Here is a 26019-nt window from a genome sequence, read left to right on the forward strand (position 1 = left end):
GGGGGATCAGGGAGTCTCCATTCGGCAGTGGAGCCTAATATAGCTCCGGGAGTGTGGCAGGCCCACTTCCAGTCACTATACAGTGCTGAGTCCGGAGAACTCCCTGCGTCTATTGACCCGGAGAGGTTGGGCCCCCAGGCGGATCCAATAACACTGAGTGAGGTCACTGCTGCTATTGCAGGTCTGGCTTCGGGGAAGGCGCCTGGATTGGATGGGCTACCGGGAGACCTGTTCAAGCAGGAGCCCACCGTCTGGGCGCCTTACCTCGTGGCTCTTTTCAACAGTATCCTCGGTGGGATGGAAATCCCTAGTACTTGGCTGGGGGCTGAGGTGGTCCCAATTTTCAAAAAGGGATCCCCCCTCCTCCCGGCCAACTACAGACCGATTAGCCTGATAGATGTAGCACAGAAGCTGTTCGGCAGGGTTCTCCTGAACAGGCTCCAGGAATGGATAGAGGAGGTGGGCGCCCTCAGTCCCTATCAGGCAGGATTTAGGAAAGGGGTATCGACTGTGGACCAGGTCTTTAGACTGAATCTGGTCTATTGGAGGACAGCGAGGTTCGAGGGCGGTAGTTTGTACACGATTTTTGTAGACCTACGGGCCGCCTTCGACCTAGTGCCCAGGGGGAAACTTTGGATCATCTTGGCAGGGATGGGTGTACCCCCAGATATTTTATTGACCTTGCAGAGGCTGCACCATAATAATTATGCCCAGGTGAGGTGTGGGAGGTCGGGGGAACTGACTGATAGATTCCCCGTTGGCAGAGGGGTAAGACAGGGTTGTGTGCTGGCGCCGACCCTGTTTTGCCTCTTCGTCAACGGGGTAATCGCCCATCTTAACGCCACCGACTACACAGATGCTCCCAAATTAAATGGCAACAGGGTGCCCGCAATAATGTTCGCGGACGACACACTGTTGCTATCTAAAACACCCATGGGCATCCAAAGGATATTAGATGCCTTTGTGGCTTTCTGTCAGGATAGAGGGCTGGAAATCAATGCCACAAAAACCAAATACATGGTACTGAATCCGAGCCCCAAACAGCGCCCGAATCCCCAATTGGGAGCAGTGCGGCTGGAAAGAGTAGCCACGTTTGAATATCTCTGCGTGACGCTCAACGAAACTATGACCTGGGGGCCCCATCTGAGCAGGGCCAATCTTAAATTAACACAAATTACAGGGGGTATATCCCGGATGATGACCGGCTCGTCCTACCGCCCACTGGGGGCCTTAATTCAGATATACAAGGCCCAGGCCAGGGGGGCGATTATGTATGGGGCTGAATTGTGGGGCCACACCCCATGCCGGAACCTGTCTTCTACAGAAAATAGGTTTATAAGACAGATAGCCGCACTTCCCCCTAGCACTCCACTCCTTCCTCTGAGGCTTGACTTAGGGCTACGGCCACTTGCTGACGAGATAAGTTTAAGACCCATTGCCTTCTGGCGCAGGCTATGGAGCGGCGATGATCTCGCCGATTATAGGGCAGAACTGGTCGAACTATTAAATCACCCCAAGGCGCTCAGTATTCCCTGGGTCCAAAACATCCAATCAATTTGCACCGATCTGGGGCTCCCTGAATTGTGGACTGAACCTGCAAATGTAGCATCAAGAATCTCCAAGAGATCCCTGGCGAACCTGTATCACGAACACAAAAGGGCAAGGGCCTTAGCTACCCAGACAGAGGGGTCCCTTTCTTCCATATTTCTGCAAGCCAAGGATCTCTACAGATTTGAGAAGGCTTTCGATCCTATATATCCTATACTTACCAGAAAGTTATTTCTTCAGTGGAGATACGGTACATTGCCTTTTCGGTCCTTTACAAGCACTTGGTCACAAGTCCCTTCCACCAAGCACTGTCCTCTTTGCGATGATAAAGAGGAAAATGACTTGCACGTGATCTTTTTCTGCCCAGCCTACAAGGCAGCCAGAAAGCATTGGCTGCTTCCCTTGATTAAGAATTTGGGTGGCAGGGAATACACACCTATGTACAGGATTTTAAAATCCGATGTTTCCGGCCCAACTGTTTTTGCACTTTCCAAATTCTTTACGAATGTTTGGTATACGCGTAATCGCCTTTTAAAAAATGCTGGGTAGACTTTAGATTCGCTTTATCTCTCAATAACTGTTTTTATTGCCTGTATTGATCTTAAAATCTTGTATTGATGTTTTATCAAATTTGACAGAGTTCATGTGATTTTATTGTAATGTGTATCTTTTATGACCAAATGGTCGAAATAAAGATTGGAAAATGAAAATGACATAGATACTGAAGGGGAATCATACATATCCCTGTACTTTTATGGTTCACAACCAAGCATACCTCTCCCCAGGACTGTTGCTGCTTCCCGTCGTACTCATAGTGAGGCCGGCAGGCCTTCCTTGGCGGCCCACTGACCTTCAGTTAATGTACCCATGGCCCTCCAGAAACCCACTTTTACCAGTGACAGAAGAGAGTGGAGAGAGAGTGAAGAGAGAGAGTGGAGAGAGAGAGTGGATAGAGAGAGGGGAGAGAGAGAGTGGAGAGAATGGAGAGAGAGAAGAGAGAGTAGAGAGGTAGAGAGAGAGAGAGTAGAGAGAGAGAGAGTAGAGAGAGAGAGTAGAGAGACGGAGTAGAGAGAGAGAATAGAGAGAGAATAGAGAGAGTGGAGAGAGAGTGGAGAGAGAGTGAAGAGAGAGAAGAGAGACAGAGAGGGGAGAGAGAGTGGGGGGAGAGAGTGGAAAGAGAGAGAGTGGAGAGAGAGATGAGAGAAGAGAGTGGAGAGGAGAGAGATGAAGAGAGGGAGAGAGACGAGAGAAGAAAGAGTGGAGGAGTGGAGAGAGGGGGAGAGAGAGTGTGGAGAGAGAAAAAGGAGAGAGAGAGTGAGAGGTTGGTGAGAGAGAGAATGGAGAGAGACTGACTGACTAAGAGAGAGATAATGATTTACTGAGAGAGAGACTGACTGACTAGGAGAGAGAGACTGACTGACGGAGACTGACTGACAGAGAGAGAGAGCCTGATTGAGAGAGACTGACTGAGAAAGACTGAGAGAGACTGACAGAGAGAGTGACTGATAGAGAGAGAGTAACTGACTGACAGAGAGACTGACAGACTAGCTGACTGACTAAGAGAGACTGACTGACAGAGAGAGATTGACTGATTGGGAGAGGCAGACTGACTAAGAGAGAGACTGACTGGGAGACTGATTGACTGACAAAGAGAGACTGACTGACTAAGGGCGAGAGGCTGACAGATAGAGAGACAGAGTGACTAAGAGAGAGAGACTGACTGAATGAGAGACTGACTGACTAAGAGTGAGACGGACTGCAAGAGAGAGAGTGACTGAGAGAGAGAGAGACTGTCTGACAGAGAGACACTGACTGACAGAGAGACTGACTGAGAGAGAGAGACTGACTGAGAGAGTGACTGATGGAGAGAGAGTGACTGATAGAGAGAGAGTAACTGACAGAGAGAGAGACTGACTGACAGAGAGAGACTGACTGACAGAGAGAGAGACTGACTGACTAGTAGAGAGAGACTGATTGAATGAGACTGACTGAGAAAGACTGAGAGAGACTGACATAGAGAGTGACTGATAGAGAGAGAGTAACTGACAGAGAGACTGACAGACTAGCTGACTGACTAAGAGAGGCTGACTGACAGGGAGAGATTCACTGACTGACTGAGAGAGACTTACTGACTGACTGAGAGAGAGAGACTGACTGACTGGGAGAGACAGGGACTTACTGACTGAGAGAGACAGAGAGAGAGACTGGCCTCAGCAGTCATGGAGTTTGCTCCAGGAATAAAAAGTAAACCCTTGGGAGTCCTCCTGACTTTATGCAGTTTTTGATCCATGCCTTTCCACCATTGCGTTTGCAAGACATTGCAGGCTATTGCGGAGCTGGGGCTAAGGATGGGCCAAAAATAACCCTGTGACAGAATTGGGGTAAAGTGTGTATGAAGCTATGCAATGCCTGTTAAGATTGTATTGTCTACTTTTTTAAACAGGGTTGATTTTTTTTACTCTAGTCCCGCCCCCCCCACTGACCCCGCCCCCCACTGAACCCACCCCTACCAGTGCGGCCCTCGGCCACAAACTACACTGTAATTTTGGCCCCCGACAGAAAGTTTGTGAGTACCCATGCGTTAGAAGGAATGTAGTGCCTCAGGCGCAGGGTAGCGGTGCAGTCTACCTGCGCCTACGCGGTCACGTTAGCGATGGGCGCGTGTAGTCACGTGCCTGCTACTTAATAAAGGGGCGTGCCCGATGGAGTCTGTCGGAGCCACGAGGAAACCAAGAACGGTGTCCCGAGTTTCATTATCGTGGCGGCGCCGCAATTAATCGCGCTAGCGCAACCCGACATATTACAGTCCCTTCAAGACCATAATACAACTCCAACCGACCTACGGCACTTGCACCGAGCTCTACAACCACCGCTGACGGAGATGCACCCCAGAGTTGTCAAGACAACTCAATGTGCTGTATGCACCTGCACCTCACCTGCCCTGTCAGTCGCACCCAAGCCAAACCCTGCTCTCAGCAGCGACTCCTGTATCTAACCAGGTACTTCAATATCCCGGCCCACTGGCTGCTGCAGCGGTGTGCTTAGATACTTGACTTTGATCTGAGCAGCCCATATGGTTACAAGGAGCTCTTCGCCGTTGGGAGGCATCCACATTTTTCCATGTACGATACCTCCCCAGTGGGGTCATATTTGACCTATGACTTATATAGTCCATGATAAAATGCCTTGCTGAACTGTTTTCTACTGTGCTTGACACCCCCACCATCAATGGAGGACTACATATAACCTGTAATTAACATCCAGCTAATCGTTACTCGTTACATAGGTTGTTAAATATAAAGCTTTCAGCAGACTTTATATAAAAAAAAAATCTTTTTACAGGTATGTGTTCTTCAACAATGTAAAATCCACAAACTTCTACTAAGCACCCAAAAAAGGCCTGACCTATTGGCTTTGCCAAAACTTGTTTTGAAGAGTGGACTACATGAGGTATAGCAACAAACAGATAGGACTGCCAGCTGCCCCACCTAAACAGAACCGACAAAATACACTGTACATTATGTGCATTTAAATTTAACGTTTAATGTAGGTTATCTTTCTTTTCCCCTATGCATCCATCCGCCAGCGCAAAAAATGTTGCATTGATTCCTACAACGATAACTAAAATAAAATCCGAAATGGGAATAGAATGCGCTCCAAAGTGTTAACACAAACATTTAAAGAGTTTACGGATACAAAAGTATGCGTGCTCGGTAAGAAACAAACCTCTGAATATGTGCTGCTACTGTCTGTTCTTGCAATAAAGGAGTTTACGTTTTGTAATCTCCCATTGAAGAACGGCATACTATGTCTAATGTATATAGAAGAGTGCAATACCCAAGTTGTAAATTGGGGAGAAATTAACCCAAAGTTCTCTCGGGATTCTAAGTGACTCCATTCTAATATGGCCGCCATATTGGGAAACGTGGTAACCCTGCGTCACGAAACATGGACCAATGAGCGAGCGCTTGCGGTCTTCGAACGGCGGCGGCGGGTGATGTTTGAAAATGGCAGCGACGACCAAGTGACGAGACAGGACGTAAGTGATGTTTATGGGTTATGTGTACAAAATCGAGCCCTTGTCGCCTGCTTCTGAGAGTTTCTTCCACAAGCACACCCATGCAACCTAGTGAACTGAATAGTCTTTGTCCACGTAGTTATTTTCAGTACGTTTGAACAGTTTCATAATATAATTGTTTCATGTTTTTCCTAGTCCTTATTGCTGGGAAGACAGTCCCTTCCCCAACTCTGTGAGCGAGAATGAGGGCTTTGAGGAGAGCCACTCCTGATGAAAATGAGCCTGCAGCCAAGCAATCGGTAAGATCACAAGTTGTCTGTGGGAAAACAGTCATATGTACGTACCTACCTTCTGAAACCTGAACGTAATCTAGTCATTCCAAATAGTTATATTAATGTTTAAACCACATGAATGCTCTAGTTCATTTCAAAAGCTCTGCTTGTTATTTCATGCTCAACTAACACAGCACAGATAAGAAACGAGGGTAAATAAGAGATGATGTAGGTAAGAGGTTGCGAAGGGGAAAATGAGAAGAGAGGCAAAGATTATGTATGCGAGTTTAGGTTGGTAGACTAAAGGTTGGGAGAGAGGCAGGAGAGAACAAACAGTGTGAGGGCGGCGAGGGTAAGAAGATACAATAAACGTTAAAAAAATCTAAAAAGATTGATTTGAGAGCGAAAATACTGCCGACGAAGAGAAAACGAGAGGTGAGGGAAACCAGAGAATAGGCGAGGAAGGTAGGGGTGTGGATTTCTTATCACCTGACTCACAGGACGTATTGTTTAGGGCCAAGGACAACAAGTTTTCATATTTATTTTCGCCTTAGGACAAGTAGGCACAACCCCCGGATGCACAAACTCTTTGACTGTCAGTTCACAGTCCAACATTATTGATATGTGAAAGAGCATTGTCTGTAATTACGGTAACATTTGTATCCTGGACTTGGAGAAAATCTTATGGATTAAATGAACATTGTTTTCACTCAACATGGTATTGCATTTGTGAATTTTGGGACATTGTTATTTAATAATCTAAGTTGGTGTGATAGGATTTTCACAACTAGTAGTAGGTCTTTGGATCATCAGTGGGTTTGGATGATAACCCATACCTAGGCACCCAACGACTCTGATTGATCTTAAGGGAAATTCCTATAAACTGACGATATTTGTTGTAGTGCCACTAACAACCAGGATTATCATCCCCCTTCTTATCTCTCATTTGTATCTCTATGTTCATGCAGTTCAAAGTGTTTATGGCTCATTAATGCAAAATGAGCACACTAAGGAAATGCTGTGTACTGTGCTGGATGTGCATTACCATCAGTAGTTCCAATATAAAAATGTGACAAGTTTATAAAATTGAACATCATGAGGCTATACATAATGCTCCCAGAATGCTCTCTGATTAGATGAAAATACTTTCAGAAGCTTGAAAGCAAGATTGATGTTTCTTTGCTTATAAAATAAAATATACAAACAAATCAACTACACAAAAAGGTTATAAACTCTTTTGCGATTGTAGGTACCATCTAATTGAAACATGATTCAGTAAAATACACTTGATACACGCTAGTATTTCCAAAAGATATTGAATAATGGAACATCAGTGTAAGCCAGTTTTGGCAAGATTATGGGAAATGGAAAATAAAAAAGCATTGGCAACAATCTAGCATTGGTTGTCAGCTTTTTTTATTTTTGTCAAAGTGTGTTTTGTTTTGACATGGGTTTTGTAAAACTTGGCGTTGGGAGCTGTTGGGTCCTCAGCAATATAACAAAAATGAGTGAAAGAAAAATATTTTTTGCATCTCAAAAAAATCACACAGTGCTATTGTAGTTCCTGGCACTTAAGGATACTGCCTTGGGTGCTGATATGCACCTTGTGAAAATGCAGAATGCTGTCACTCAGTGAAATTAGCTATATATATGGTTCGCTTATATTTTTGGTGCTGCTTGACGAATCTTCATGAAACCCCCCTCCCGCCATGATTTTTTTTATTCCTGAAAAGTTTTGGTGGGGGGAGGCCACAATATATTGTCCATATTTATATTTCCACAAGAACTTTAGAGACCGCTCTGGACGATTTACACCAAATTTGGCTGAAGTCTAGGGGCATATTAGCAAGGTCCTGCGATAATTATCGCTCGGCGCTTTTGGCGCAAGGATAATTATCGCAGGCTAACGCTGGATTCCATTGCGGAGGTAACGTGCTATCGGCAACGCTGATCTCCCAAGCGATAGGAATTCATGCGTTAGCTGGTAAATAGTGTGATTATCACTGGAAATCCATCGATAATCACACTGCAACCAGCAAAAACATGCAGATAGGGCAGGGTGATCTTAGCCATGTAATCCACCTCCCATTGGATTACATGGCTAAGTCTGAAAATTAGCAGATGTAAAAAAACAGCGTTAATCGTAGTTAACACAGCTTTTTTTTGTCTCTAACAGGGTTATCGTGAAGCTTGATAATGGGAGAAATGTCGCTTAGCGACATTTCTCCTATTATTTTGCTCTGGAACGTCCACTTTGTATCTCATTAGAGATGCAAAGGGAAGCGTAGTGGAAAAGGGTGCTAACATACGATTTTACATGTTAGCACCCTGTTGTTGATAGGGTGATATTTTTATCTCCGCTTCTTTGGCTTTTAAAGCCAAAAAAGCAGAGATAAAGCCCTTGATAATATGCCCCCAAGTTCTATGTCCAGAAAGAGTGCTTTTTGTTATTTGGTGTGTTAAAAATTGGGTTACTGTTTGACTGGGGTCAAGCAATAACCGCAATCTTAGTCGAGGTAAGAGGCAGGCAAAGCCTAAATTAACCTGTGCTCATCCTGGTAGCTTGGCACACAGCTGTCGAGCTTAACTTCAGAGGCAATGTGCAAAGTAGTTGTGCAGCACTTCGAACAGTAAAACAGTAAAAACACCACACAAAAAAATACCACACCATGTTACAATAGGAGTTTTAACTTTAATAAATAAACAAGTTCAAAAAGACAAAATACCAATAAATAGAACTTGCGGTATTGAAATTCAAATTGTTTTGGTAAAAATATTGCCTAGAAGCAAATAGTGCTATTTGGGATATCTGGTCGCGCTGTACCGAAACTAAGTCAATAGTTCAGGCAGACTGCAATGGAGTGCAGGCTCGATTCAGGGACCCAGTGAGTCCCGCTGATCAAAAAGTACCCTAATCTTGGGTGTGTCGTTGTTTAGGATGTGTGGGACATAGAGGTGATGTCTGTGCCGATCCATGCATCAGCGACTATTTGCTGATCTGTACAGCAGTGGCGATGTGTCCTCTCCGATGAAGGATAAGATGTGATGCAGAGGTTTGTCGTTGAGGCTGCCATTGACGGAAATGCGAGGACCTTGCGACCGTAAGAGTGGTGGCTCCGATGGCGATGATTCGTAGCCCATCCACGTAGCAGCAGCGCTATGTCTGTGCTGATCCATGCTGCAGGTGATGTGTTGGTTCTGATCCGTGCAGCAGCAGCGATGCATTATTTCGACAGCGGATGCATCTGCTCTGCTGGAACAAGCACCTTCGACCCACTTCATGGGTCCAGGACTGGGGTAGCACCATTTGGCAAGGCAGACTCACAAGTTGGCAGAGTCCAGGTACAGAAGCAGGCTGGTTGGAAGTCTTTTATGTCCCTAAGACTTCAGATTTGAAAACTAACCAGCGAGCCCCATGAGTCTCTCTGGGTTCAGGTGATGCAGTCCAGTTCTTCTCATTCAGGCAGGGGAACAGCGGGGCAGCACAGCAAGGCAGGAGTCCAGCAAAGCAGAAGTCCAGCATAGTGGCTGTCCTTCAAGCACACCAGCCCTTCTTCTTGGCAGGATCTTCACAGTTTCCGAAATGTGATGTAGTGGTGGTGTCAGAGGTACAGTACTCCTACCCACCTTGACCTTTGAAGTGTGCGAGACTCCAAAGACAGGTCTTTGAAGTGCACATACTCCCTTCCTGCCCTGGCTCCAGACTCACTACAGGGGGGAATGGAGCCCTTTTGGTAGGTACTGAACACAGCTTGTTCAGATGCAAGGCACTGTCCAGCTCCTCCCTCCCAGAATGGCTCATCAAGTCACTTCTGAGCTCTCGTGTGTGACTGTCTAGGGGAAAGCACACAGCTCAACTGTCACCCACCCAGAGTTGTGGTCCGAGATGGGCAGCAGGCACCAAATGGCTAAAGTACGAAAATACCACTTTCTAAAAGTGACATTTTCAGAATTGTAATTTAAAATATGACTTCACCATAAGTTAGGATTTTAAATTATGATTCTAGAGACACCAGACTTGGGTCTTAGCTCTTCCCAATTGGAAATTGCATTTATAAAATGTAATAAGGTAATCCCAATGTTATCCTTGTGGGGGGGAAAAGGGCCTTTTTAGTAGTGAAAAATGACTTTAGGAGTTTTTCACTACCAGGTATGTACAACTTAAAAGTACAAGTTCTACCTTTTAAATACATCGCACCCTGCCCTCTGGGTTGTCCAGGGCATACCTTAGGGATTACTTATATGCATAAAAAGGGAGTGTTTGGTTCTGTCAAAAGGTATATTTTGCAAGGTCAACATACAGTGTAAACTGCACACACAGGCACTGCAGAGGCAGGCCAGAGACATGGCTAAAGGCCTACATAAGTGGGTGGCTCAATCAGTGCTGCAGGCTCACTAGTAACGAAAAACCACCACTGGGTCTGGGCTCCCACTAGTAGCAATTAATTTAAGGCCCTGGGTACAGGGGTGCCTCTTTGCTAGAGACTTATAAGTACAATAAATATGCCATTTGGGGATGAACCAACGCTGCCATGTTTAAGGGAGAAAGAACAAGCACTTTAGCAGGGGTAAAGAGCACAGAGACCTAGTACAAGCAAACACAAAACCAGCAAATTGAAAAAGGCAGGCAAAAAGTTGGAATGAAGACCATCGTAAGGCATAGTGTAAATCGTTATGTAGTTTTTGAGCAATTAATGCTCAAACTTGGTATATATCATGCCATGGAGGATCCTGGGGAGTTGACAGATCTCAAGGAGAGATCTGATTGGCTACCACAACATCAACCGATTAGCTGGCAGCCTTTGTAGGACTTGATCCAGGGTCTTAAGAGAAATGTAAAAGAAAACTGTGGACAGGGTAAGAATATCCCAACTTCCTAGGCTTGGTGGTTGGTGGGGAGATACCATGCCTGCTGCCAAAATCTTTTAAAGTAAATAAACAGGTGCAGATTCGTAGAGTATCAGCAAATCTGTGGTAAAAGCAAAAACAAGCATTTACAATGCAATAGGTCTCGCAGCATTAAAGTTGGAGTTATTGGCATTGTGTATGACAATGCGTTGCATAAATATTTTAGCAAACTTTGAATTGGTGAGCAGTGAGAGTGTGTGCAAGAGTATGCTGTTCTTGAAAGCAGTGTGGTAGAGAGTGCAGGAATTTGGATGACCTGAGCAATGTGGATGGTGCACCTCACGCACGGGGCTGACGCAGTTATTATTCACACAGCTCTGATGATGCACCTCAGGCATGAGCTCACAGCTGTTATTATTTACACAGCTCTGATGATGCACCTCATGCACGGGCTCACAGCTGTTATTATTCACACAGCTCTGATGATGCACTTCACGCACGGGGCTGACACAGTTATTATTCACACAGCTCTGATGATGCACCTCAGGCACGGGCTCACAGCTGTTATTATTCACACAGCTCCGATGATGCACCTCCGGCACGGGCTCACAGCTGTTATTATTCACACAGCTCTGATGATACACCTCACGCACGGGGCTGACGGAGTTATTATTCACACAGCTTTGATGATGCACCTCACGCACAAGCTCACAGCTGTTATTATTCACACAGCTCTGATGATGCACCTCATGCACGGGGCTGACGCTGTTATTATTCACACAGCTCTGATGATGCACCTCACGCACGGGGCTGACGCTGTTATTATTCACACAGCTCTGATGATGCACCTCAGGCACGGGCTGACAGCTGTTATTCACACAGCTCTGATGATGCACCTCACGCACGGGGCTGACACAGTTTTTATTTACACAGCTCTGATGATGCACCTCAGGCACAGGTTCACAGCTGTTATTATTCACACAGCTCCGATGATGCTCATGCACGAGCTCACAGCTGTTATTATTCAGACAGCTCTGACGATGCACCTCAGCACGGGGCTCACAGCTGTTATTATTCACACAGCTCTGATGATGCACCTCAGGCATGGGCTCACAGCTGTTATTATTCACACAGCTTTGATGATGCACCTCACGCACAGGCTCACAGCTGTTATTATTCACACAGCTCTGATGATGCACCTCACGCACGGGGCTGACGGAGTTATTATTCACACAGCTTTGATGATGCACCTCACGCACGAGCTCACAGCTGTTATTATTCACACAGCTCTGATGATGCACCTCATGCACGGGGCTGACGCTGTTATTATTCACACAGCTCTGATGATGCACCTCACGCACGGGGCTGACGGAGTTATTATTCACACAGCTTTGATGATGCACCTCACGCACGAGCTCACAGCTGTTATTATTCACACAGCTCTGATGATGCACCTCATGCACGGGGCTGACGCTGTTATTATTCACACAGCTCTGATGATGCACCTCACGCACGGGACTGACGCTGTTATTATTCACACAGCTCTGATGATGCACCTCAGGCACGGGCTGACAGCTGTTATTAGCATACAGCTCTGATGATGCACCTCAGGCACGGTCTGACGCAGTTATTATTCACACAGCTCAGATGAGGCACCTCACGCTTTGCTCACAGCTGTTATTATTCACACAGCTCTGATGATGCACCTCACGCACGGGCTCCCAGCTGTTATTGTTCACACAGCTCTGATGATGCACTTTACACACGGGGCGGACGCAGTTATTATTCACACAGCTTTGATGATGCACCTCACGCACGGGGCTGACGCAGTTATTATTCACACAGCTCTGATAATGCACCTCGTTCCCACCAGGAGGATGGGTTTCACCCACCCCCCACTGAACTAATCGTGTATGCTAAATAGTACAGATAGAAGTTAGCCATACCTAGGCCCCCTTCATACAAATCATGCTGACAGATGTATAAGGATAAACAGGTTCTGAAATCATGCCACAAAAGGGAAATGGCCATGGAATAGCAAAATGATTAAACCACTGTAAGCATCAGATACACAAGTTGAAGGAGAGCAATGAAATGCCTCACTGGAGAGGAAAAGGGTGGGTGCCTAGAGTGCAATGGTTACTGAACATTATATCTGTGTTACTCACAAACTGCACAACCCTTCTTCCAGCCAATCGAGTCTCCAAAAATGTACGTAAAGTACACAACTTTAGAGGTTTTCTTAAAGCAGTTTAGAAACATCTGCTCTAAAATTGTCCTGACTTGATAATATTCTAAGCAATAGCGCATACTGCTGGGATAATTTATTACGTCACAACTTCATAAAGAGTAGTTCAATAAAAAGCGTGCAGCAGCAATCCAAAATTAAAACAAATTGACAAACCTAGTCGGTCAGGCAAGTCCTATTGACTTTATCAATGCTTGTTCAGTAATTTCTTATTGGTGAAATTTGGCAAGAAAGCTATTTCATCACTAATCCCACCACACAAAGGTGTTCAATACAGAAATTAGAGTGGCTGGTGGGGCGTGCAAAGCAATATGCTCGTTTTTAATGGAAATTTTAAAATAATTAACAATGTCACTAAGGCCGGGATGCTGCAAGGAAGGTAGCATAGGCTTCTGCTGGGCAGGAGAACTTTCTGTCTGCCTCCCTTGGCACTCTACCCTACCCTCTCTCCGGCTTGTTTACTTCAGGTCAGTACCCAAACACCTGCTCTCACAGCCTCCTTCAGGATTTGGAAGGCTATTAGCTGCGTGTGCATAAGGATAAATAAAAAAGGTAAACATTTGAGATTCGTGTCCTCCTGGCAGCAGGAGGCTGTAACAGCCTCTCCTTATGATTATTATGTGTTTCCACCTTCACACCCCTCACCTAGATAAGGGTTGTAATGTACATCATCTTGCTGGCAAAAGAATAAAATATTTCCTTGGGGTTGGCATCAGGAGCGTAAACTAAGGTTTTTAAGGCATATATCATTTGTCAGTCAGTTCTTCTGGCTGGTTTTGCAGGATTTGGTGGCGCATCATGAAAATGGTTGATATCGGTGTATACTGCGCAGTCTTTTCCTCAAGTCACACACCTCTTTATATCACATAACCTAACAGGCATATGTGTAGGACGCACACTCACCCGAGGGGTCTCTCTCTCAATCAATCAATCAAAGCATTTGTATAGCGCACTACTCACCCGGAGGGTCTCAAGGCGCTAGGGGAGGGGGTCCGCTACTGCTCGAACAGCCAGGTCTTGAGCTGCTTCCTGAAGGCAAGGTGGTCCTGGGTCCGGCGGAGGTGGGTCGGGAGGGAGTTCCAAGTCTTGGCGGCGAGGTAGGAGAAGGACCTTCCCCCTGTGGTGGCTTTTCGGATGCGGGGACGGCGGCGAGGGCGTGGCCGGTCGATCGAAGCTGGCGTTTGGGAGCGTAGAAGTTGAGGCGGCTGTTGAGGTATCCAGGGCCCTGGTTGTGCAGGGCTTTGTGTGCGTGGGTGAGGAGACGGAAGGCGATTCTCTTGTTGACCGGGAGCCAGTGCAGGTCTCTCAGGTGTCCGGAGATGTGGTTGTGCCGGGGGATGTCCAGGATGAGTCGTGCTGAGGCGTTCTGGATCCGCTGGAGTCTCTTCTGGAGTTTGGCGGTGGTTCCGGCGTAGAGGGAATTGCCGTAGTCCAGTCGGCTGGTGACGAGGGCCTGGGTGACCGTCTTCCTGGTTTCGGTGGGGATCCACCGGAAGATCTTGCGTAGCATGCGTAGGATGTTGAAGCACGACGAGGAGACGGCGTTGACTTGTCTGGTCATGGAGAGGGAGGAGTCCAGGATGAAGCCCAGGTTGCGTGCGTGGTCTGTTGGTTTGGGTGCGCTGCCTAGGGCGGGGTGCCACCAGGAGTCGTCCCAGGCGGAGGGTGAGGATCCCAGGATGAGGACTTCCGTCTTGTCAGAGTTCAGTTTCAGGCGGCTGTTCTTCATCCAATTGGCTACCTCTTTCATCCCTTCGTGTAGGATGGCTCTGGCGGTGGCCGGGTCGTTGGTGAGGGAAAGTATCAGCTGGGTGTCGTCGGCGTAGGAGATGATGTTGAGGTTGTGCTGGCGTGCGATGGCTGCGAGGGGACTCATGTAGACGTTGAAGAGGGTTGGGCTGAGCGAGGAGCCTTGAGGAACGCCGCAGATGACTTTGGTGGCTTCTGATCTGAACGGGGGGAGGCGGACTCTCTGTGTCCTTCCGGCGAGGAAGGAGGTGTTCCACTTCCGTGCCTTCTCCTGGATTCCGACGTTGCTGAGGTGCTGTACTAGGGTATGGTGGCAGACCGTGTCGAAGGACGCGGAGAGGTCTAGGAGGATGAGGGCCGCTGTTTCTCCATTGTCGAGCAGGGCTCGGATGTCATCGGTTGCTGCGATCAGGGCGGTCTCGGTGCTGTGGTTGGCCCGGAAGCCGGACTGCAAGAGGTCGAGGGATCCGTTAGTCTCGAGGAAGGCGGCCAGCTGCTTGTTGACGGTCTCCTCGATGACTTTTGCGGGGAACGGGAGCAACGAGATGGGTCTGTAGTTCTTGAGGTCGGCTGATGGCTTCTTTAGTAGGGCGCTGAATTCGGCGTGCTTCCAGCTCTCCGGGAAGGAAGCGGTGTTGAAGGAGGTGTTGATGATGTCCCGCAGGTGGGGTGCGATGACCGCGTCGGCCTTGTTGAAGACGTGGTGAGGGCAAGGGTCGGTCGGAGATCCGGAGTGGATGGATGGATGGATGGAGTTCATCGTGTGGATGGTGTCTTCGGTGCTGATCGGGTGGTGGTGGGGGGCGGTGGCTCGGTCGTGGCGTGCGTCGGTTGAGTGCTGAAGCTGTTGTGTATGTCCGCGATCTTGTTGTGGAAGTAGGAGGCAAGGGAGTTGCAGAGGTCTTGCGAAGGGGTGATGTCGTTGTTTCCGGCGTTGGGGTTGGAGAGCTCTTTGACGATGCTGAAGAGTTCTTTGCTGTTGTGTGCGTTGTTGTCCAGTCGTTCCTCGAATGCAGTTTTCTTGGTGGTGCGGATCAGTTGGTGGTGTTGTCGGGTGGCGAGCTTGAGGGCAGTCATGTTGTCCGGTGTTGGGTCTCTGCGCCAGGCTTTCTCAAGGGCTCTGCAGTCCTTCTTGGAGCTCTTGAGTTCGTCGGTGAACCATGGGGCTTTCTTGCTGCCGGGTCTGCTAGGCGGGGTCCTCAGAGGGGCGAGGTCGTCTGCGCAGTCGCTGATCCACTTCGTGAGGTTGGTGGCTGCTTGGCTGGGGTTCGTTGCTCTGGTGGGTGTGGCGACCACGCGTGCACGCTGCGCGCACGCGTGGTCGCCATATATGGCGAAGTGGGAGGGAGGGCGGAGCAGCTGGGAGGCGGGAACGGGGAGGGCACAGAAAGCAAAGGGGGTGTGGCCGTGAGCACGGCGGCGGGGAGCGGGGTGGGGGTCACAGGGGCAGAGCTAGGTGATCGGCGCAGGGGGAGAAAGGAGAAATATTAACACACACCCAGTCAAACAAGGAAACCAAGGGGCATACTGTTTGCATATAACAGATGTTTCGCTTTTCCTAACACATTGGTTCTCATGTTATCGACCTCAGAGGATTAAAGGCAGAGGGGCCCATTGGAATTCAAGCACAACTATAAGGAATAGCCAGGGAGTCACTTTTTGACACTAGCAAGACTCATCAGTCCCAAGACTTTAAGAACTGCATTTTTCAAAAGTTAAGAAGGATTCTGTTTTCGCTGTTGTTGCACCAGTGTTTATGTCCATCATGGCTGGCAGGAGAACATGGAGCTCAGGCAGCGTTAAATAGTGCCGGTCCTTGCAGTGCTGCACACTGTCAGTGAAGTTATGACAAAAGACTAACAGTGGCAGGTTCATCCTAATTAGTAATCGATCAATCCATAAATAAAGAAGTGGCGCAGGAATGCGGGGCTTTTCTCATGAGCCCATAAGCAGGGACCGCCGAACACCAAGGTTGCCTGATCTTGATGCCACATTGTGCCCCCCGTCTTTTGCCATTGAACTCTCTCTTGTGCCGTGGTTTTCATCCCTGTTTTCTTCCTTCTTCACGGTTTTCCTTTATGTTTTTTACTCATCCTGTCTTACCTTTCTCACTCTGGCTGGGGGTCAAAGTCCGATCATGACAAAAAACGACCCGGGCTCCAAAGCGAAGTGTTAGTGCCCATCCAAATAACCACCTCAGAAATTAAGCCCCGGTGCACCTTGCAGTGCTGAACACAGGCAGTGGAGTTATATCAAAGGACCATTATTCACTGGTCGGTCATTAGTCTTCTAAAGACTGCCAGTCACTGGCACCACCTCCATGCGGATGTAACACACATTCTAACAAAAGTCAAAGCGGACACGGAAAATGAAGTGCCTATATGCGCTGCTTGGAACCTCGCAGCCCGAACCCTTGCAGTTCAGGCTGGACTGTTCCCATGAGGCACAGGGTCAGACTGATTTGCATATAGCCATGTCTGAACTGGGGTGGCAGAGTGGGCTAAAGAACGGTGATGGATTAAACCCAGATCTTTTGGCTGGGTGTGAGTGTTTGATTGGTTCAGAAGCTCCGTCCATTACCACCCCCTTTTGTACCGCTTGGAACCTCGAGGCACTGGGTAAAGTTTATTTACTATCAGTGATAATGCCTCGCCAAACTGCATCGAACAGCACTTCTTGCTCAGCTGAAGGCTAGCGCTGCGTCTACCTTCATTCCCCACGGCCGCTCGGTACCATAACGGTGACACCAGCTTTTTCACAATCTGCAAGACATGAATTATCGCTAGTTACAAAGACAAGACACCAGCTGCGCCGCTTCTAATTCCAACAGGTTTAATCATTGCAGGGCCTTGCGTACTGACGAGACAGCACAGAGAGGCTGCAGAAAAAGGCGAGCTCCCTCTCACATCGAGCCCGGGAAGCAAATAAACAATAATAGACTGCTTGCCAAGACGTGATGGACCCTCAGGGCTGGCGGCTGCCCTTCATGGGGCAAAAGAAGCCCGGGCATGTGAAGCTCACAAACAAAAGTGAAAGCTCATTTAAAACCAGTTATAAGTATTTGCATTTGGCAAAAATAGTAACAGCAGATTTCAGTTAAGGCCCAGTGGTGAAATAAGCTGGTGATGCTTGCACACCTAACCCGATTCACAGGCTCCCTTCTGCGTCTAGAGGATGGCGGGTAGCCCTTGTTGCAGCGCCTTGCGGGTCTCCACCTTCATTTGCTACACATTGTCATAGGCCCTTCCATCGCTGCCACACACCTTGGAAGTTAGCTTGCACTGGCAGTGGCACACGCCTTTGTCCATGCGCTTCCCTGCTGGGTGCTTGCACTCAAGACTGTCCCCACACAGCGGGTCCTCTTTACAGCGCAGACGAGACAGCAGTTGCAGTGGTCGGGCACGTAACTGCTGGGGCAGTTGGAACTTGGGCATCTGGAGACATCACAACACGAGGAGCACATGCTGAGGCCTAAAGGGTCCGCCGCACACTGCCCTGTGATCGCGGACACAAGTAGGCACACTAACATGTTGGCATGTGCAGATTTTCAGCATCGACATTTTTTAAAACGAAATAAATAAACATAACATTTACAAAAATGATGAAAGATGTGCAGTTCGGCTCAACTAATAACCCTCTACTGTGTGGTTTAGTCAAAATAGTAAAAAGTTTGCAGACAAGCTCACATGCACTCTGAGGCCTGCCACTCTCCCCTGCCTAGAAATACAAGACGTGCGTGCGCACTGACAAAAAACAAAACCAATCATGGGGCGGGACTTCCGTCTTGTGAAGCCCGCGCCCACGGAGTGCCTGGCCAGAGGAGCAGCGGTGACCCGGGGCTCCCATGCCAGAGGGAGAGCCCCGCGGAGGCTGTAGATGTCTGGAGTGGCGGTAAGTGGGCCTTATTCGGAGGTGAGGGGAGAAGGGGGGGGTGGCGGGTCTCGGTGCGCATGTGTGTGTGTGCGAGTGTGTGTATTCGTGCGACGGCAGGGGGGGTTCGGTGCGCTCGTGTGTGTGCACGCGTGTGTGTGTATGTGTGCGGCGGCAGGGGTGGGATGGGGGCGGGGTCTCTGTATGTGTGCGTGCGTGTCTGTAGGTGTGCTAGTGTGTGTGCGCATGTGTAAGCAGGGGGAGGTGTGGCTGTGTGGTACAGCTTTCCAGGAGAGGAGACAGGAGCTGGCCACAGCGAGCGCGTTCCCGTGCGCGTGGCCCGCTCAATTCCGAGCGCGCGGCCAGCTCCTGTCCCCTCTCCTGGAAAGAAGAATCCCTAACAATAGGTCTCTGGCGAGACCGCGCTTCGCGCGGTTCAACGCCACGAGACCTAAAAAAATACGGTTGAGCCTGACTCGGGAAGCCATGCACCCCTGCCCAAAGCCATACAGTGGACACCTCCTATACCCACCGGGCCGGCTCAGGTGTAGGGTCCCCAAACCCTGGTCCATCATCTATTTTCCTGCCTCACCCCATCACCCCCTCACCCCAACAGCCCCTAACGAGGGAGCAGCTATGGGGGGCCTGGGTCGGCACCTCACTTAAATATTTTTTTTTAAAAATGTGCTTAGCTCTTGCAGGGGGAGGGAACTGGCAGAGGCCCTGGGTTGTCTCCCCCCCCCCCCCCCCCCCCCCCCCACTGATCCCAAAGAAGAATAATGGTCTGGGATGCCCTGGGTGGGCACCGGGGCACCTGAGGAAATAGAAATTTTATGTGGCAAGTGTGTCCCCCACTCGCACCCTATCCATGTACCTATGCCCCATGTATGTCCGTGTTATCATGTAATTCCCTTCCCTTGCCTGTAATAATAAGGCCCCTGCATTTCCGTCTGTTAACATGTCAGTTATTAGGCCTTCCATGAATGAGACGTTAATTCTGCACTGAGGCCTACGTTGCCAATGCATTTACATGGTACACGTTTAAAAGTCGAGAAGCACACGTTTTTGTGGCACAGCCGAGCCAGGCCCTGAATTCAGGCTCCGAGCCTCTTCTGACTCTGAAAGCTGCAGTTTAGGTATGCATCCCTGACCTCTCCCTTACTCCCTGCTCAGCCGAGAGGTGCCGGCCTGGCCTGCCTGCCAAGACGGTATTTTGCCTACAGTTATCTGCTCAGCTCCGCGAAAACATTCCAGTCTAGTGAAAGAGGTAAACATATTCCGCCTGCAGAGCATAGGGCCTAGCCTTCCTGTCTCCATGCAAGTGATTTACTGAACCCGTTGCCATAGAAAGCCCATGGCCCCCACGCAATGCACGAAGAAATATATGCGCACACTAGCATTTAGTGATGAACAGCCTTTACTCGAGAGACCTTTACTTCAGACAATACATCCTCCAAACACAAGATATCAGATGTGCCAAAGGTGCAGGTCGTACTGACATCCCAGACTCCAGACTCTTCTACTAGTGCTAAAGTCAGCTCCCCCCAGCTCTCCCCAGTTATACGTCAATTTCACGTCATGACCAGTTACGCGCACATGTAGGGTAAAGGTTTCTGCTGACTCTGCAGACCTCCTCTATGCATCCACCCATCTATGACACACCTATGACTCATCAAGTGAACACCCACGTGTATGCCTCTTTACACGCCTTCCTTCACGCCCATGTATTCTTATCTCTCTCTTTCACTTGCTCCGCCTGGAGTGTACCGCCTTCTCTATTCATTCCAATTGTATGGCTTTACTATATATAATGTGTTATGTGAATAAAACGTCAGATATCGACCCTTCCTGAACTTTAGTGGTGATGGAACCCGATTCTCCACTGACTCGAGTCATTGTATTAAAGGCCTTTTGACTCGGACACCATGGACTCTGCCTCTCATTTTTATGAGCTATCCTTATTCTTTATTAATGTATAGAAACTATGTCCGGGTAATATTTAATTTACCACATAAATCTGGCGCCCGAACAGGGACTAGTCCCCTTCCCCACGCGCCGGCGATGTAGGCGCAGCCCCCTGACCCCTTCTATAGCCGTGACGGACTTCCAGTGTACACGTCAGCGGGATTTCCCGCCAACTCCCTCAGGCCCACGGAGGGGACGGAGACTGCGACCAGGCATCCATACGAGGCGGTGAGGATTGCGGACCATCCCGACCAGAGCCCAAGCCGAGAGAGCAAGGTCCGAGGTATCCCAAGGCCCACCTGTTCCGAGGCGCATGCGCAGCAAGAAGCCGTAGCAGTCCAGTATCGAGTTTCCGAGGCCTTCAGTTTTGCTTCCCGGTGAGTACCGTTGTTGGGAATGCATATAGACGGGTTCATTTATTTGAGCCCGGTCAAGACGGGTCTGGGTACACAGATCCGGTAAGGACGTGTCCATTTAGGTGGATGCGGTAAAGACGTGTCTCTTTATGAGACCGGTATGACTGTACTGTTCTAGCAGTGCATCCAGTAAAATGAGGTTTATTGTAGGATTTTTAGGATTGTGTTTTTTCTATGTACTAGTTAGCATCTGTTCCTAATGTTTTAATGTTGTGGTATGAATGATTGTTCTTAGTCTATTATTGTGTTTATTGTGTTTTCGTTCAAGCTAGTTCAAACATGCCGCTGTTTTCGAAATTACGTCAGATAGGAACCAGGAAAGGGATACTCGAAGAGGCAGTTCCCGTCCCGCCTAGGGACACTCCTGGACATTTTATGTACCAGAAGCATGGCCTAGATGCCATCCTGTACTTAGATTTATGGGTAGATTACACGAAGGATCTAGAAGAGAAATATAGATGGCCTGTCTCAGGGACATGGGATGCTGATTGCATTATGAGAGTAGAGGAAGCACTGTGGAAAAAGAAAGCTAGACAATCCCAGAAAGATGCCATAGAGTTGTGGCGTAAAGAAGCGCATAGAAGAACAGAGAAAGAAATCCACAAAGCAGAGAGAAGTAGAGAAGCATCAGAAAAAGCCAAAGAAAAAGAGCTAAAGGAAGAAGGTGAACGGGTTAAAGCAGAACAAATTGATAGACAAAGAAATGCCCTTATTAAAGGCATGTATCCCATCCTCGCCGAGGGCCTACCTAAAGTGACCCCGGAAGTACCCAGTAACTTGCCGCCACCACTGATCCCGACTAAACTCCGTAGTCATAAACAGACCGCAGCGGAGATTTTCCTCTCCTCCTATTTAGACGACGCTGCTCCAGAGTATGTAAATGAAGACCTTTCTCCTCCTCCCAACCCGACCAATGCTCCTATCAATATCCCTACCAATCCTTTTCGCCAACAACCCGTAGCACAAGATCAACCCGCATTAACAGCAGCACCCGCAGTGAAAGACGACTCAAGCCAAGATGACACAAATCTAGGGGCATCGGGAGGGGGGCCCACTGGAGACATACCACGCACACCGCACACCCCACCACCGATAAAACGAACATTACGAGACATAGCACTACAACACACGCCGAAACCCATGACTCCAGCATTTCTCAGACTGTCACTTTCCGATTGTATATATGACCCAGTACCAGGTGAGGGCGCAATGCTCATATACTCAGTACGTTTAAGACGTGTTGCAGACTATTTGATCACTTTACCAGACATGAAAGACTACTTAGACAAAATATACCACTTCATTAGAACGGGGGAGGGACCAGAAAGTATACATGAGGCCATGGCACATAGAAAAGTGGAGATTCAAAGCATGCTTTTAAAGTTTTTGATTAATTGTTTGATCAGGGAACGAGATCAGCCAGATAAAGAAGTAACTAAAGGTATGATGACTTGGAGTGACAATATAGGTGTTGGTAAACTTGACACACAGAACAGAATAGAAAGCATGTACAGGAAAATTCGTAGAGAAATTCTTGATATACATAAGAAAGAACAAGCCGAGAAACAAGCCGAGAAAGAGGACGACGAAGTCTCAGACGAGGATAATACAGTAACAGAGGAAATGAATAAAATGAATTATGTAGGTAGGGCATGACCGTTTGACAGACCCATAGGCCTAGATTACAATAAACGTTTCCTCCCTCCAATACCAGAAAGGTATTCTCTTGAACACCTATTCCAAGCTACTGAACAAGCACTGAAAAAACGAGTAGGTAGTAGTGAACTTTGTACTATGAATGAACAGGAACTAGCCCGGTCAGCAGTTCAATGGGCTTGTAATTCTAACATATATAAAGATGACATAGTAGCGCAAACATTTTTGAGTCTTCCTCCGGAAGAACAGCGTTTAGCTGGTATCTACATGATTCAACATCTCATCACATTGTATGAGAGTCAGCATTCTGATCCAGGTCCCTTGTGTAAAATACTGGACGATTTACTCCTAGCAAGATGGAGAGGCCTGGGTACCGAATTAATTAATGTCATTCTAGATCAACGACATAAGTACTTGACTTTTCTGACCCCGCACTTGATTCCTGCCCCACATCGAGAAAGAAAGGCCTTTCACATAGACAGACAGAATCCCCTACGAGAGGTTCATCCCGTTAGAACTACAGGGGGTGAGCTTCAACGAGTATACGTTTACACACCCTTGACGAAAATGGAATTATTGGAAATGAAAAAATTACTGCCCTGTCACGATAAAGACCCAGGGGGGTTCCACCGTGAATTAAAAGACATGCTCCGCATGGGGGAGTACACATACGCTGATACCATTAAAATGTTGAAAGTACTGTTACCAGCAGGCATTTACGAAAAGCTTAAAGAAAAAGAGTGGGAGGTGGGTGAGAAAAAGATTAACTGGACAGAATTAGAAGACGAAGACAGACTCCGAGGCCCTGGTACTGGTCTTGGGGACAAAGCTAAAGAATGACCCGAGCTAATAATACAGGTTTTGCAGAGATTATTGACTACTAAAAAGGAAGATTGGGATGCTATTTCAGCCTGTAAACAGAAACAAGATGAAGACACTAGTGATTTTTATTCTAGATTCGAAAAATGTTTTCTGATTAACAGTGGCTTGAAGACAAGTAGTGAATCGTACCCGCATCTTTTTGTGAGCAAATTAGTAGAGAATTCCTTACCCCAGATCAAAAATAGAGTACTGAAGGTTGAAAGTACCTGGCAAGCAAATAGCCCTTCCCAAATGTTACAAATGTTACAGTATCATCAGAACCGAATTAGAGAGGAACAGGAACACGAAAAGAGACGCATGAAAGATACGAAAATGAAAGTACTAGTTGCTCAATCAGTTCCAGCTGATGGCCAGAAAAACGGCGCGGCGCCTGTCAAAGGGAACTGCAACTACTGTAAACAGCCAGGTCACTATATAAATGAATGTGCTGTCCTGAAACACAATATAGCTACAGGCAAGACGAAAGAAAGACCGCGTCCTCCTAGACAGGATAACATCCCGCAAAGCACGCAACCGCCACAGAACACGCAACAGACAGTAGCTGTACCCCAACCCATTGCTGCCACACAACATGTCACACAACAAATGTACCAGTATGCACAGTCAGACTACCCAGATTATCAACAGTACTCATGAAACAGCCTAGAGAGGGAGGTTGGCTTGCCCCTTATCGAGGTTCCTGTAGATCAAGAGGGTCCCTATGTACATAGTCGTGTATTGGGAAAAGACAGAAAGTTTCTGATTGATACAGGAGCGAGCAGAACTACCATCAGTCATGACGAGGTTCCAGGGGCACCCCTCTCAGGCTCACAGAATATTTCCCTGGGATTTTCAGGAAAGCCTATTGTTAACGAAGTGTCAAAGCCAGTTTCCTTAGGAGTCGGTCCATTGTCCCGCACTACAGACTTGTTGCTTACTAAATCATGTCCAGAAAACTTGCTTGGTATAAAGACATTGAAAGAACTAGGAGCAGTGATTTGTTGTTCTCCGGAAGGAGTGAGATTGTTTTTACGTGATTTTAAAGGACATTATGTGTTGAGAGAATTTGACCCCAGACTCCAGAATGTACCGCAGCATTTATGGGCGCATGGTCCGACTGATGTAGGTTACATGCACATTACACCATACCGTGTCACACTCAAGCAAGGAGTTGTACTGCCACGAATCCGACAATACAAGTTACCACCTGATGCTGTAGTAGCATTACTGAAAATTGTTGACGAACTCGTTGCACAGGGAGTGGTTGTAGAAACTGACTCCAATGTATGTAATTCTCCTATCATTCCGATTCTTAAACGAACTGACCCAAATGCACCACCGGTCTACAGACTAGTGATTGACCTCCGAGAACTGAACAAATGCATAATACCACAGTACCCGGTGGTCCCAGACATTTCTTCACTATTGACTGCAATTGATTCCGAAGCGACGTTCTTTACTGTCATAGATCTCAAGAACGCCTTCTTTAGTGTCCCGATCCATCCAGAGAGCCAATATCTCTTCGGATTCTGTTTAAATGGACGAAGCTTCAAATTTACGAGAGCTCCTGAAGGGTTCACAGAAAGTCCTAGTATTTACAGTCAAGCATTGAAAAGACAACTAGACAGTATTCACATGCCTACTGACACTGCACTTCTCCAATACGTTGATGATCTTTTGATCACAGCGCGAACAGAACGAGACTGTGAACGTGCATCGCTGACAGTCTTATACTTCCTGGCAGAAAAAGGGCACAAAGTGTCCCCTTCAAAGCTACAATTCTGTGCCCAGCAAGTGGTATACCTTGGACACTTGCTGTCCAAGAGGGGTAGACAGTTGACACCTGACCGCATTCAGTTAATTGCACATCTTCCACAGCCCAAGACACAAAAGGAAGTACCGGCCTTCATTGGCCTCACTTCTTACTGCAGACAATGGATTCCCCAGTACGCATATCTAGCCAAACCACTCATACAGTTGACAACACAGGAGGCAGCGACTTCGACTTTGACTGTCCTCCCTTGGACTCAGGAACATACACTTGCATTTGATGAATTGAAGAAAGCTCTATGTCAAGCACCAGTTTTAGCGACACCATGTTACAGCAAACCTTTTACACTTTTTGTCACTGAACGCGATGGCACAGCATTATCTGTCCTTACACAAGATCAGGCAGGAAAACACAAGCCTTGTGCTTACTTTTCTAGTACATTGGATCCAGTGGCCCAGGCTCTGCCTGCGTGCCTAAAATCAGTTGCAGCAACAGCTCTAGCAATCAGACAAAGCGATTCCATAGTGTTAGGACATCCCCTGACAGTACAGGTTCCACACTCAGTGGAAGTTCTCTTGAACAGGACCCAGACACAGCACCTGACTATAGCAAGACTGACAGGATATGAACTGACATTGTTTCAGCCACACATAGAGATCAGACGATGCAACACTCTGAACCCTGCTACACTTTTACCCTCGAGCACAGTAGACCCTGCACCACATGACTGTGTGGAAGTAATTAACACAGTGACGAAGCCAAGACAAGACTTGACAGACATTGCACTCCCCGACCCA

General features: G+C 47.8%; 1 protein-coding gene across 1 annotated transcript in view; it reads left to right on the top strand.

The window, feature by feature from the left end:
* Positions 1–5531: 5531 nt before the first annotated feature.
* Positions 5532–26019, top strand: part of SPAG5 (sperm associated antigen 5) — a 643746-nt gene continuing 623258 nt past the window's right edge. The window contains exons 1-2 of the mRNA XM_086955159.1: positions 5532–5587; positions 5762–5865. Of these exons, the coding sequence (XP_086811285.1) occupies positions 5809–5865 (57 nt within the window). The 5' untranslated portion in view covers positions 5532–5587; positions 5762–5808. The remainder of the gene's footprint in view (positions 5588–5761; positions 5866–26019) is intronic.

This window comes from Lissotriton vulgaris, chromosome 2_1 (genome assembly GCF_964263255.1).
Source record: "Lissotriton vulgaris chromosome 2_1, aLisVul1.2, whole genome shotgun sequence".
NCBI lineage: Eukaryota > Metazoa > Chordata > Amphibia > Caudata > Salamandridae > Lissotriton > Lissotriton vulgaris.